At 40.1% G+C, this 14774-nt stretch overlaps 1 protein-coding gene across 1 annotated transcript; it reads left to right on the top strand.

The window, feature by feature from the left end:
• Window positions 1-4185: 4185 nt before the first annotated feature.
• On the top strand, window positions 4186-14758 carry aldh5a1 (aldehyde dehydrogenase 5 family, member A1 (succinate-semialdehyde dehydrogenase)). Its single transcript, XM_017477541.3, has 10 exons — window positions 4186-4867; window positions 9102-9185; window positions 10552-10722; window positions 10831-10947; window positions 11059-11202; window positions 11937-12080; window positions 12180-12338; window positions 12684-12847; window positions 13459-13517; window positions 13678-14758. The coding sequence occupies exons 1-10, from the start codon at window positions 4580-4582 to the stop codon at window positions 13887-13889; spliced, it is 1542 nt and encodes a 513-aa protein (XP_017333030.1). The 5' UTR covers window positions 4186-4579; the 3' UTR covers window positions 13890-14758.
• The last annotated feature ends 16 nt before the right edge of the window (window positions 14759-14774 follow it).

The raw sequence follows: 14774 nt of genomic DNA, 5'->3' as shown, positions 1-14774 counted from the left end.
TTGGAAAACACATGGAAAATGTGAACGTTAACTGGAATGTTAACTGGTAAGCAGCTGCCTATCCTTGTTAACATTAATTCAGTAATTTGCTAACTAAAATTATAAGCCAGGTGTCGGCAGTCGGTAACCTATGCCATGCTTGACAGTATTGATATGTGAAGAAGTAATGGAATGTGAAAGAGATATTACATGTATTCATTTTATTTTGTTTTTTATTTTAGAAACATTAAAACACCTTCCATCTCTATGATAAATTGCCTCTGAAGGAGCCAAAAAGTGACCAATTTCTTGGAAATGTTTTCAGGGCCAGAGCAGAATATACAGTCTTGTGGTAACTGATTAAATATCTGCTCACATGTCTCATGGACAAGGGGCAGTGGAACGAGGGTACTCTATAAACAAAGATATGCTTGTTGAAAACCTTAACTCTAGTAGCACTGCACTTGGTCCAGGATGCAGTAGCTGGGCACCCAGTGGGTGAAGTCCTGCCATGAGGCCTTATATTACACTGCAAAGTTTAGCAAGGATGAGATGTGTGCAGGATGAAAGGAAAAAGAAAAGCCCTCCAACAAGAAACTGCAAACATCAAAGCAAAACAACAGAAATTAATGCATAGTACTGAAATGATGAAAAAAGTGTGAGATAAATGGCAATAAAAAACAGGACTTCACATTACTGTCTAAATCAAATGCCTGTCAAAATAATGCTATAGAGAAAAGCAAGGAGCTTGAAGCTCTACAACAAAGTCTTGAAAACCTAAGGAGCCTGAAGAAACTACATTAAAATCCCTGAAATTTAATATGACACTGACCGATTGATTATTAATACATAATAGTTTTGGCACCGAATGGATGCTATTTATTTATATAGGACTTCATAAGTTAGTCTATGCAATTAGTAGGTAAAATAGAAGCAGATGCTTTTTGAAGACTTATGCTTTTACTCTGCCTTTTTTTTTATTATTTGAGACTACAGTTGGAGGAAGAGGGAAGGGAAGGCGTAAAAGAGAAGGGGCTAGGCAGTCATTGTAGTCGTGATGCTAATAAAGCGATGAGGTTAACATCAGAAGCTGTGTGTGTGTATGAGGGAGAGAAAGAGAGATTTTCCAAGAGCTCATATTAAAGAGCTGATTTCATAGGTACATCATAGCCATAAACTGTACATATTTTAAAGACTTCTGTACAGAGGAATGCATTACTTTAGGGCATGATCCTTTTATTTTATTTTCACTGTATGTTATTGAAAATGCCTTGAAAAAGAAATTATCTCTGGAAAAAGAGTGGGAACCCTGAACAGGTTTGGTCCTCTTCATTCCAGTGAAGGAAATTGTAATGCTACAGCATACAAATACATTCTATACAATTGTGTGCTTCCAATTTTGTGGCAACAGTTTGGGGAAGGAACATATATGGGTGTGATGTGATCTGACTACACGAATCCACTGGCTATAAGCACCTAAAAATGCTTACATTATGTAGTGCAGGGGTTCCCAAACTTTTTCCAGGGCAAGGCCCCCCAAATGGCATTAACATTTGACCCCCTTTTGCAAGATGTATTTAAAACAAATTAAAAGTACAGACTTCTGAATATATCCCCCTTTTTTTTATTTATTAATAATTACCTATTTCATCTTTACATTACATTACATTAGGAATTGATTGTGTGTGTGGTTGTCTCAGAGTGAGAATCATGTATTTATTTATTTTTCAAACCAAATTGTTGAGGCCCCCCGGGCTTTGAAAACCACAGATTTCGGAGTTGCCTTCTCAAGAGACCAACACCAACTTGGAAACTGTCTAGCAGTTTCTCTTGTGTTAGTCCCTGATTAAAGTAAAAACTGATGCGCTTATCCATGATGTACATCATGCATTCCTAATCTTTTTGACACCATGAGAAAAATAAATTGTTCACTTCAGAAAACAGCATACTGACATACTTTCCTTGCTCAGTCATTTATTTAGGTGCATTTTTAGCGGTAAAGTTATGGAATTCAATTTGTGTCGAAGGTCTTAAACATAACTTGCCTATTATCAAACAGAAAAGTTTGGACACCCCTGATGTAAAGGCAGGTACAAAATCTTACTAGCCCATTAAGTGAGCACTCATGTAAAAGAGCGGCTCAAACATAGAGAGGATTATCAATTAATATTCAACTTAGCTGATGTTTAACTAATAAGATTTCACTGATACCAGGCTCAGAAAAAAATTCTTGCTGTTACCCTCTCAGTACCGAGCTCGGGAAGAAATCACACAGTGAAAGTTGCTTTGTTTAATGCCGATATAGATAAAGTATATACACTCAGCAAAAAAAAAAAGAAAAGAAAAGAAATGTCCTCTCACATTCAACTGCTTTTATTTCCAGTGTAAATATGTATATAACTATATTTATTAAAATGATTAAATGGATGTCACATTATTGTGACAATAAAACCCTCCCTACATCTACCCCTAACCACTTTATTATTAAACAGTCGTTAGGCACTTTATTTCCACTTTTCAAATAATTTCTTAATTTTTATTGAAAATAAATGTGATGGGAATAGGTGGATAAGAACCCGGTCCGAATGCGTCAAAAGCTACTTTCGGGCGCTGCCTCCCTATGGCCTACACAACTGTAAGACGTTAAGTGGTGCGTGTCTTTTTTCGTTTTGTGTGGCCCAACCAGACATTGCCCTCCATTTCGCCAATATATAAAAAAGAAAAGAAAAGAAAAAAAATTCTTCCCTTCACTTGGGCCCCAATTGCGCGTGGGTCCCTGGGCCCGTGCCCATAATGCCCATTGGGTAATTTGGCCCAGTGAATACCACATGCCAAAAGAACTTACACGTACACTGCTCGACTTAATAAAAAAGGACCGAATGGTTTTTTAGCACTCTATAAAAAGATAGCTCCGCATTCTTGTTGAATCTGTTAGCACAGTCGATCGCACAACAGCTTTTCCCCATGTTAGATGATTTTTTTGTTTCGCGGAATTCAGTCTGTACACTAATGCTGCCGCTCAGTCTTTTTGACACTCAGTGGGCGTGACCGCGGCGAGTTCCGGCTACTGTGACATCACGTGCATACTCTATTCAGGAAGGTATGTAAATGCACGCAAATGGTGTTTGGGGAGATAAAGGAATGAGCAAGTAGTGAGGGGCTATATCTGTCTGTACCTGAATCAACAGAGAAACAAAGAGAGGGGTGGCGCTTCACATTAAACTTATAGTCTACGGACAGGGACTTCTGTGTACTAGTGATGGGAAGTTCGGATCATTTTATTTACTCAGATCTTTGAATCTCGTTCAGCAAAATGAACGAATAATTTTTCATGTCATTTCAGCAGAATATAATTAAATGTTACGCAAACGGTGATCACATTTGGAACAAAAAGGCTAATGCAGCCATGGCCAATTTATGAGAAACAGAACGATTAATTAATTGCTTAGCTGGGTCTTCAGGCTATGCAGTCTGTTAGTTCACCTCACCTCCCAATCCAAGTCGTTCTTTCTTTTATCACGTCACATTTGTCACGTCCATTCCTCGAAAACAGAAATGATTAGTTCACTTTGGGTTTGAGTCATTTGTTCATCTCATGATCAGCCCATAGGCTGAATAATGATAATGAGTCTTTATTGGTCACATAGACAGTAGAGTACAGTGAAATTGTTTTCTTCACATACCCCAGCCTGTCAGTAAGCTGGGGTCAGAGCACAGCCATGATACAGTACCCCTGGAGCAGAGAGGGTTGAGGGCCTTGCTCAAGGGCCCAACAGTGGCATTTTGGCAGTGGCTTGAATCCCCGACCTTCTGATCAGTAACCCAGAGCCTTAACCACTCCCCTGAATGCAGCGGGGCTGTGATGTGATGAATGAGCGGCTCGAACCTGGAGACTCCAGAGGTGAACTAATCATTTCTTTTTCCGGTATTGCATGGAGCATTGCCTATGGGGCGGTCACCAGAAGAACGAACCACTCGAACCAGAAGACTCGAGAGGTGAACTAATCATTTCTGTTTCCTGTACAGAACCTATGGGGATGTTGCAGCGCATGCGCGGTCAAAAATGAACGAATCACTCTTTGAGACAACTCATTGTTCCTGAGTCATATTAAAGATTCGTTCAAATTGAATGAATCGTTCATGAACGACACATCATTAGTGTGTACTCAGATAAGATGTGCAGGCTATCAGAGAGAGGGAGGGAGAGAAAGAGGGAACAGAGTGTGTTCGACTTCAGTTGCAACATGTAAAATTCAGACCTCTGTTTATATGAGAAATATTACATCTAACCTACTTCGTCGGCGATAAAGAAAGCAAACACCGCGCGCGCGTCACTACAGGAAGCAGAAAGTGTCCGACTTGACGGCTCCGTTTTCAGCTCCTCCCCCGACTGCAAGCAGCAACTCTCGCCGATCATCCAGCCGCAGCCCAAGTGGAATACATCTAATTTACCAGTAACACGTGACATCATGACGTTGGCATGCGTCAGTTCGTGTGAGTGTGTGTATGCGTGTGGAATCAGTTTAATAGGGCTGGACTCTAACAGCGAGTCCGTTGTAGATCAGCGGCTTGCTCATCGTTATATACTCTGATTCGTGCAATGGGTAGTTTTCATCTCGCAAATAGTCGATGTTTTGTTCGCTACATCTTTCCGGGCCTACCGAGCATGCTGAGCCGCCAATACAGCATGAATATTTCCGGCGAGCTGCTGCGGAGCCAGGGCTTCATCAATGGCCGCTGGGTGTCTGCATCCTCCACCTTCCCCGTGCTGGATCCAGCCACTGGACAAGAGCTGGCTCAGGTCTCAGACTGTGGACCTCAGCAGGCTCAGGAAGCTGTTAGCGCCGCGTACAAAGCTTTTCACTCATGGAAGACTCAGACTGCAAAGGTAAATAAACAGCAGGTGCTATTTCAGACATCAGTTTTCCTGCAGTTAAACACTTGGGAGAGCTGTAAAGTGCTGACCCTGTACTGGAGGGGATATGTGCAGTTATTTATGTCTATGAAAGTATATGCTGCGTTCACGTGGGGTAATCATCCAGTTGCAATAACGTCATTTCCCACGCGGGAGGTTCGACGTGTGAAATGGGAACGAAAGAGTGGGTTTTGTTTACTTTAACCGCGATTTTACAATTACAGTCCTAAGTGGCTATTGGTATTGTTCTAATTTAGTGAACATTTAATATTCCTGCAACATTTTGGACTGAAATTGCAGTGGAGCAGCGAATAACCAGCCAACGTTATAACTCTAATGTTAATTACCTTCTCAAAACATGCGATTAGTATCGCCTGTGTTTAGATTCAACCAAGTACTTGTCTTAATATTAAGTGATCTAAAGCCATTACTGCTATAAACTAATTTAAGAGTAGAGAAACACGCACACTGCAGCTCAGAAATAGCTGCAAAATCGGGAACTAGTGTTGGGAAGTTCGGATCATTTTACTGATTCGGATCTTTTGAATCTCGTTCAGCAAAATAAATTAATCTCTTTTTTTCAAGTCATTTCGTTCATTTCAGCAGAATATAATTAAAATCGGTCTCTCTCTGTGTGTGTGTCTCTCTCTCTCTCTATCTCTCTCTGCGCATGTGCAGTGAAGGAGTGAGTGTAGGGTGTAGAGCGTGAGAGAGCAGTTTGATGTCTTGCCAAAGTTTTCCCCAGTTTTTTTTTTGTTTGTTTGTTTTTCTTTCTTTTAATTATTGAACATTTAAGTTATGTAACCTATCGGTGAAAGTTGAGAGTGGGTGTGAGTGAGCTGGACGCCATGGCCTCTGAGGCCGGAGGGGAGACGCTGTCTCTCCACCATGGCGTCAGGTGGGTGCCAGAGAATGGAGAACAGGTGGAGGAGGTTCTGCTAGCGGTGGGAGAGCACGTCGGGTGTGAGAACATTTACTCTGCCTCCCAAATCACCAAAGCGGTGGTGGTGGTCTTCCTCAAAAAAAAAAAAAAAAGGGGGAAGATTTGCCAATACGTTGATTAAAAGAGGAATATGTCTGAAAGGTGTCATGCTACACGTTACCTCTCTATCTGCCCCTGCGACGCGGGTCGTCATTTCCAACGTGCCCCCATCATAAAAGACAAGCTGGTCCACTTTGGAAAGTTCACCAGCCCCATGACGGCAATTCCGCTTGGCTGTAGAAACTCTGCAGTGAAACACGTCCAGTCTTTCCGCAGACAAGTTTATGTTTCTAAACAAACGTGACCAGACACAGGATATAAATTTGAAGTGCAAGGACTGCGAGAACAGCTACACCGTCGTTGTCACCACTGAACGGCTGAGATGTTTTGGGTGTGGGGAAATCGGGCATAAATGGCTATCACCCAGTGATAGCACTGACACCCACGGCGATGCTAACGCTAAAACCAACACCGAATAAATTGCAAACCCCATACCGCTATCGGCATCAGAGCCAGCAGTGACCCTGGCCCTCATGTCCATGCTGAGGATGATCATGAGTCGGAACAATAGCAGAAGAACTCGCAGGCACTGAGCAACTCTAGTTAGAAAAATAAAGTCAAGCTGGAAATAACGGGAGAGAAGATGGACAGGGTGGTGGAATCCTTCAGTCACAGCACAGTGTTGTGATGCAGGAGAACTTGAGCCCAGAGTGCAGCACAGGAGCTAGAGGAGGAGAACTGCTTACAGACATGGAGGAGGATGTAGTCAACCCGGATCAACCAACTACTTTAACTCCTCAGAACAATCTGAAGAACTGTACACCACAGAACAGTTTAACTGGTTTTTGGAACTGACTAAAGGAAACCGTAACATCTCCCTGGCAAACTACTTCACTGGACAGAAAAAAATTCATAAAATCTGTTCAACACACAACAAAAAGTGAAAATCTGAACGTACTGTCACCACGGAGACGCTTCAGATTGAGAAAATGGACATCAGCTGCAAGAAAAGCTCTGTAAACAGCACTGTGGACTTTTAAACATTATATGGATAATGGATTTACAGTAGTACTGGAGGGGTTTGGGGTTTGTGGGTGGGGGTCTGATGAGGTCCTTTTTAAAATAAATAAATAAATAAATATAACAAAAAGGATGCATTAAAGGCGTCTTAAGTCAAAGTCTCTCTGGGTCTGTCTCTCTCTGTTGTGTGCTCTCTCTCTGTCTGTCTGTGTTTTGTTTTGTTTTTCTTTCTCTCTCTGTGTGTGTCTCTTGATCTCTCTCTGGTGTATGCTGGGAGTGGGTGTGGTTAGCGTGAGAGCTGCATGTGTGAGAGCGTTTGTCTTTCCTTAGACTCTTTAATCTTTTTTTTTTTTCTATTATTTCTCTCTTTCTGAGTGAGTGTTGGGAATGAGCGTGTTCAAGTTTGAGATTTCTGATCCTCTTTTTTTTCTTGAGGTGGGGGTTTATTTTTGTGTGTTTGGTGGATTCGGCAGCTGCCGGCATGGCCGGTCAGTATGGCGGCAGGTGAACAGTTTAACTCTCACAAACTAGGCGCAGACACGCTATTAAACTGATGAGTACTTGGTAGAAGAGTGTAGTCTAGCGGTCGGTGAGATTGTTGTGTATGAAAGCATTAAATCTGCATCTAGAATGAATAGTGCCGCTGTGATTTTCCTAGACAATATGGACAAAGTAAATCGGCCACTTGTGGATGGAATAGTGATTCAAGGTACCTACATATCAGTTTTGTCCCTAGTAAATCCCGCCAAAAAGTCATTATTTCGAATATACCCCGTTTCTAAAAAAAATTAACTTTTGGAGAAAGAGCCGGAGTGATTATGAAAAATTTGTCTCCAATAAAGATGATTCCCATCAACTGTAAACCTTAAACGTGTGTCTTTTAAGAGACCCGTTCAAATGATTCTTAAAAAGAGCGACGTAGAATTGAACTTGGTATTTAAGTTTAAAATCTATGATTTTGATTATACCGTGCATGTGACATCATAAATGATAATGTTTTGGGTGTGGAGCTGTGGGCATTGGATTCGTTTGTGCCCAGAGAGAGTAGCTGAGAGCCATCCAGCTGCTAACTTAGCAGTCTGTCTCTGTTGCTCTCTGTCTCCAATGATGGGTCCTCCAATGATCATTTTCAACATGCCATGTGATTGCAGAAAAGGAAGTGCACTTCCTGGTCATGTGTCATTGCATGCTTTTATATCCAAGTTAAAGCCCCTTTTTCCAAATTACATAAAAAGATTTGTCATTTTGTATCATTACCTGTCAAAAAATTGGAGATCAATTAAACGTTGCCATATGGCAACAGCATGCAGTAAAGGGTTAAACTAAAATTATTTTCCCTCTCCTATCATGTGTAGCCACCATTCTAAAGTAAAGAAATTTATTTAAATCCATGGTTCTCAAAGTGGGGTTCTTTTTAATGTTTGCGGTGTTGGTGGTAGTAAAGTGGTGGAAATCACAACCTACCATTATCAGTTGGAATCTCCAATAATTGGCCAAATATTACTGTACACATTGATATTGTTTGCATTTTTAAAATCGTGTATATGTAAACTAGTTTATTTGAGTGTCTCTGACTGTTAGTATGAGATCCCTAAACTGCAAAACTAAATCAAAGACTAGTTGCACAAAACAAGTCTTTGCAATTTATTGGCTGAATTAATGTCAATCATCCATGAAGTGGGGGAAAAGTTTTTGGTGACCACTTTAAATTCTTTTTCTCATGCTCATTTCATGTAAATGATACAGTCCAAATATTAGTAGCAGTCTCAAAAAGCAGGGTTGTTTCAGTGAAAATCCTGAGAGCAGTGCACACTTTTACACACATTCCTCAGCCAATTATTTATATGCAAATCAAGGCAGTGTATATTTGAATAGAAACAGGTTGGTAAGGTTTTGGTTTGTGGCAAACAAATATGTGACTTATTAGACAAGACGAGAACATTTTATTAAAGGATTTAATAACTTGGTATGCCAGAAAAAATGTGCAGAATGTAAAACCATGTGTATAAAATTGATCAGTGTTCTACTTGGGTTTGTGCTATGTATTGATATGACAAAATGTATCCCATTTTAATAAATTATTTGCCTATTGGCTCACTTTATATTCATTTGAACCTTTTTGTCCTGGTTCTCACTGCTGTACTTTTAATGACTATTTAAATTAAAGTTTGAATTCGCATTTGACTTCTTTCATGCACATTTCAGGAAAGGAGCCTTCTGCTACGGAAATGGTTTGATCTGGTCAATCAGCACAAGGAGGAACTGGCCAAGCTTATTACTGCAGAGTGTGTGAGTAGCACTAGAGTACATGAGCATTCATTTTTTTTGTTATTAGAAATTAGTGCTAAACAAGTGTATGGCCTCCCTGCCAGCATCTTATGTTAAAAAGCTCCCTAGAAAATCTGTCCTTTCTTTCCTAATACTCGTTTTATGACTCCTCCGACATAATAGCAGTCATGTCTTGACATAGTTTGTCAATTTTAACCAACTTTTGCACAGACTGGGTACACAATTCAGCTAGGTTCATGGTGCCTATTTTGATATTTACCTGCCATTCTAAACAGTCCTTTTCTATGAGACTGTTATCCAGTGATTTCACACGCCAGTCAGGGTCCGCATATTTCATCATGCTAGTTGAACAAGTCACACAGATTTGGCCTTGTGAACCGTATAGTGATATTGTGCTCTGCTTAGACATAACACACAACAGAAAAAGCAGACATTCACCTTGTATACTAATTTCATTTGAATTACTCTAAAACCATTATTCTCAAAGTTGAGTCCATGAACCATAGACAAATGCTTCAAAACTTGTGCTTCACATTGCAGATGGACAGTGGCCTGAAGCATACTTTAAGACTTATTTTGACGCAGAGAAGTAGAATGTTCTGTAATGGCCAAGTCAATCAACAAACCTGAATCAACTGAGCATGCATTTCAGTTGCTGAAGTCATAATGTCCCAAGAACAATCAGGAACTGAAGACCACGGCCTGGTAGAGCATCACCAGTGAAGTAACGTAGGGTTTGGTGATGTCCTCCAATATGTTGTGGGAGACCGGTAAAATAACCAGAAATTTGTCAATGTCTAAATATTTATGGACCTGACTGTATATAGCGGTGGAAACCTGTTTCTCACCGTAGTGTCTGGTGGCCAATAAAATGATTAAACAAGCTAAAAAATACATCCTTTTGACGTCTGAAGTAGTTAAAAATGGAACCGTGGTGATTATTTTGCTGACCTTTTTATGATGATGATCATTAGCACAATTACTGTACATGTCCAGTGTATAATCGGCTGCTCTGTATGTGTGTTATGGTAACCAACTTTGAATAAGCATTTGGAGCTGACAACTGACATGGCCATAAAATATTTCAGGAGGATGCAAACCTGAAATCACTCCCCAGCTATATCCCTGCCATTGATTTAATGTTAATATATTATATAGTTGGCTATACTACTGTGCTTTTGTTGGGGAGAATGCATAACGCTGGTTTTATCTTTCACTTCAAAAAACATATGTACCATATACTGTCTGCTAGTGTACATCAGGATGTTCAAACTTCAAAACCATGGAAACCTGTTGATGCATATGTATCTAACGCAGACGTGTGCTGATCAAATAAGTGCCGACCTTTTGTTTTTTGCGTTACTAGGGCAAGCCCATGAAGGAGTCCCTAGCTGAGATTGCGTACTCTGCATCTTTTCTTGAGTGGTTCTCTGAGGAAGCCCGCCGTGTCTACGGGGACATCGTGGCACCAACAGCCAATGACCGCAAAATACTGCTGCTCAAACAGCCAGTGGGCGTGGCCTCAATAATCACCCCAGTGAGTAACTCATCTCACAGCTTTAGCATTAACTGTAGAAGGTGTGACTTATTGCCTATATCAATTTACAACTCTGACAATCTGACACCCCCTTTTCTTCACTCGCAGTGGAACTTCCCCAGTGCCATGATCACCAGAAAGGTGGGAGCAGCCATGGCAGTCGGCTGTACTGTAGTGGTGAAGCCAGCTGAAGACACACCCCTTTCTGCTCTAGCACTTGCTGAGGTTAGTTCGGCTATCTTTTTAATAGTTGTCTTTTTATAGTGTTCAAACCTGTAGCAGTTTTTGTGTGAGGCTACAGTGTAAACATAAATTATATTGGCTATACTTGTGCAGCTAGCAGTGCAGGCTGGAATCCCTCCTGGTGTGTTTAATGTGGTACCCTGCTCCAGAGAGAAGGCCCCTGGTGTGGGTGAAATCCTCTGCACTGACCCTCTGGTGGCTAAAATCTCATTCACCGGCTCCACTGCCACCGGCAAGGTATTCACACTCACTTGCACAGCTGTGGGTACTGTAAAGTGTACTGCATATGAAATGACACCTGTTTAATGAGTATGAGCTAATGCAGAGTAACCCCACATTCACATTAGCAAGCTACAAAGCAACAGACATCCATGCATTTTGTATGTACATGTGTGACATGATTTAAGCAACAGCGCGCCAAGTGAAATTTGACTTGAGATTTTCTCAATTTTATGCAAATTAGGTATTACACAGTAAATACAAACGATTGGCTTGAATGATTTCTTGGACCAATGCTATGGCACTCCTGGTCAGACATTTCTTTATGTATGCGCTTAGAACTTTAGTCCCTACCTGCAATTAGTTTTCTGCTTCATGCACAAGAATGGAAGAACAACTCTTGGTTTGATTTCTGTCATATATGATGGCTCATCAAATGTGTAGAGACGTTTTAAAGAAACAAAGTTTGAAAGGAAGTAGCAGAGGTAGTTGTCCAAGTTGGTAGCTTGGACAGTTAGCTTTCTCTGCTAATCTGCAACTGTTAGACGCTATATGTTACTTTGGAAGCTATATATTGCTACTAATGATTCTCATCAAAATAAAAATGTACAAAAAAGACGCTAGATAGTACTCACCCACAAATGATATTGTAAGCGATACTGACCGCATATTAGTTGAAACAAGTCGCATAAAAATAAACAATTTTCAAAAACGTCCTGTTATCTTGTTTGAGTGTGTTAAATTGAATGCAGATACTGCTGAAGCATGCTGCAGAAACTGTCAAGAGAGTGTCGATGGAGTTGGGTGGACACGCTCCCTTCATCGTCTTTGACAGTGCAGATGTGGACAAAGCTGTAGCCGGGGCAATGGCCTCCAAATTTAGAAACTCGGGCCAAGTAAGGCACTAATGGAAAAAAATAATGATTTGAGTACTACTTTAATTTTCCTGTCCCTTTAAGCGATGCGATACTCCTGATCTGTGCTCTGTGCTATAGACCTGCGTATGCTCCAACCGCTTCCTGGTGCAGAGTGGGATCCATGATGTGTTTGTGGAGAAGCTGGGGAAGGCCATGGACGCAGAGCTGCGAACAGGCCATGGGTTTGATCCTACAACCACACAGGGGCCCCTTATCAATGTCCGTGCTGCTGAGAAGGTACTTTCCATATCTTAAACTGCACATTGTTCTTTTGTTGTTATTAGATATGTGGGGAAAAGTCCCGTTTCAGGTGAATAATCACTGCAAGTCATTTTATTCTTCATTTGAATTTTAATGATCGACACCGTTAAAAAGCAGCTATCCAGAAATCTGGACACAGATTTAGATCCCTAATGAGCAAGCCAGAGGCAACAGTGGCAAGGAAAAACCCATATTTTCATCTCTTCAAATAAATGATTGATTGATTGTACAGTTTTGTTAGCAATGTGTGCAGTTATATTGTGCCCATGCTTGCTGAAGTTAACAGTGAAGCCCCCCCCCCCCCCCCCGTCTCTCTCTCAGGTGGCGCATCAGATCACGGATGCTGTCTCACTTGGGGCTGTAGTGATGAAAGGTGGGAAGAGACTTGAGGGATCTTTCATGCAGCCCACACTGCTGTCCAACGTCACAGCTGAAATGCTCTGTATGCGAGAGGAGACTTTTGGTCCCCTGATACCAGTTCTCAAGTGAGTTAACATCTTTTATTTATTTTATATTTTTATTGTATTATACAGTGTTATACAGCACTTTGGTATAAATATATTTAAACCAGAGTGCTTGATTATGATTAGTCAATAGACACTGATTAAGTTTCTATATCAGCAGCTCTGATTAGTCTCAGTTGCAAGGCAAGTCCAAGGTTTATATTAATGCACTTGTATAAATAATACATACGCATAATACACAGATGTGGCACATAAATGGGGTTAAACGGTGTAATCGTTGATACGCTGAAGCTTTTTGTTATGGATGGAGTCTCCAGTGTTAGCACTTTGTAACAGTCAGAAGTAAATCTGTAACTATGTTTTCCAACATGAAAGGGCTTTTTTGTTTCTCATGTGACATGATACACTGCATTTCTTTTATCTTAACTTCATGAGAGGAGAAAAAAGACTGTCTATAGTTGTTATAACCTTTGATAACAGGGACTAAGACTTCGCACAGTACCATATGTTATTAATGAGTTTGGCTTTAAATACAGCATCATAGACCCAGTTTGATTAGTCAGTGAATTCAGCATTGGCTAATAAATCATTGTCAAGCTCATCATCTTGATGTTGATGTTATGCTTTTTTAGATTCAACACAGAAGAGGAGGCTCTTGCCATTTCGAATGCATCTAATGTTGGATTAGCAGGTTTGTCTGTCTTAATAAGTAAAATCCATCTTGACTTCCACTTAAAGTATAAACAGTGGTGCTGCCACCACATCATATATTTTTACCATGTATTTCCTTGGGTGTTTTAATGAGTGTCACAGCCATTTACCAATCAGCAAGTTCTTTCTCTCTTTCTCAGGCTACTTTTACTCTCAGGACCTGAGTCAGATCTGGCGAGTGGCTGAGCAGTTGGAGGTGGGAATGGTTGGGGTGAACGAGGCTCTTATCTCCACAACAGAAGCCTCCTTCGGTGGGGTTAAGCAATCAGGCCTTGGCAGAGAGGGCTCTAAATATGGCATTGATGAATATCTGGACGTGAAGTATATGTGTGTTGGTGGACTTAAAATCTAAGTGTGGTTCTTGCTGAATAAAAGGCAATAATGAAAACATTAATTGGAGCACTGTGAATCAAACCATTCATTTTGCTCAGAATGAAATGAATGGGGATTACAGGGACTGATGCATTTGTCAAGTGAAAAGCACCTTTTTGAAAGAGGAAAAAAAGATTAAACCAGTAAGTAGATATTACAAATTTTCTTACATGTTTATGATCATTCTTTTAATATTAACTGTTGATATCCAGCAAATAGGAAGACAAATACTTTGTAGCGCAAGTATACATTGGTATACATCATCAGTGGTACTTGTCTCACTTCGTCCACCTAATATTCAGCAAGTAAACTGCATCGGGATGTAGAAACTTGTTCTGAACCTAAATGCATAACTTGCACCTGCCTGTTTTGAACTGTCTTGTTGATCTTGAATCCATGATAAATGTATGAGTAAATGGTGTTTCTGCAGTTCTATGGCTAATAGTATTGTGAATAATTGTTGTATTAAGGATTTTATTTTTGTGAAAATGTTTATACCTTTTTGATTAAAAAAAAGTCTAAAAAGCGATGAACTAATATAATATTCAAGCTCTGGGAAATATTGGATTCAGTCAAATATACTTAAAGTGCCATGGATCTGTGAATCATTTAGCTATTTTTGTTTTTAATATCTGAATAATTTCTTGTCCCTAATTAAATGTAATTTGCTGTATCAATATATATGCGTTTTCCATAAACTGACAAATGTTATTTGATTCTAATGAGTCAAAATCATTTGTCACAAAAGTAATGTTTTTAGGTAAAAAAATAAAAATAAATAAATAAAAAGCCAATCAGACTACAAACAAAAGCAACACGTGCAAATAAACCAGATTTTAACAATTCCAATGGAGTACTGTTAATT

The sequence above is a fragment of the Ictalurus punctatus genome, chromosome 1, assembly GCF_001660625.3.
Source record: "Ictalurus punctatus breed USDA103 chromosome 1, Coco_2.0, whole genome shotgun sequence".
NCBI lineage: Eukaryota > Metazoa > Chordata > Actinopteri > Siluriformes > Ictaluridae > Ictalurus > Ictalurus punctatus.
Note: the sequence above shows the minus strand (reverse complement) of the source record. Positions and strands in the feature narration are given on the sequence as shown.

Coding starts and splice junctions, on each gene's coding strand:
- aldh5a1 (XM_017477541.3), top strand. CDS start 4,580: ATGGGTAGTTTTCATCTCGCAAATAGTCGATGTTTTGTTCGCTACATC. Junction 4,868..9,101: donor GGAAGACTCAGACTGCAAAG/GTAAATAAACAG, acceptor TGCACATTTCAG/GAAAGGAGCCTTCTGCTACG. Junction 10,723..10,830: donor TGGCCTCAATAATCACCCCA/GTGAGTAACTCA, acceptor CTTCACTCGCAG/TGGAACTTCCCCAGTGCCAT.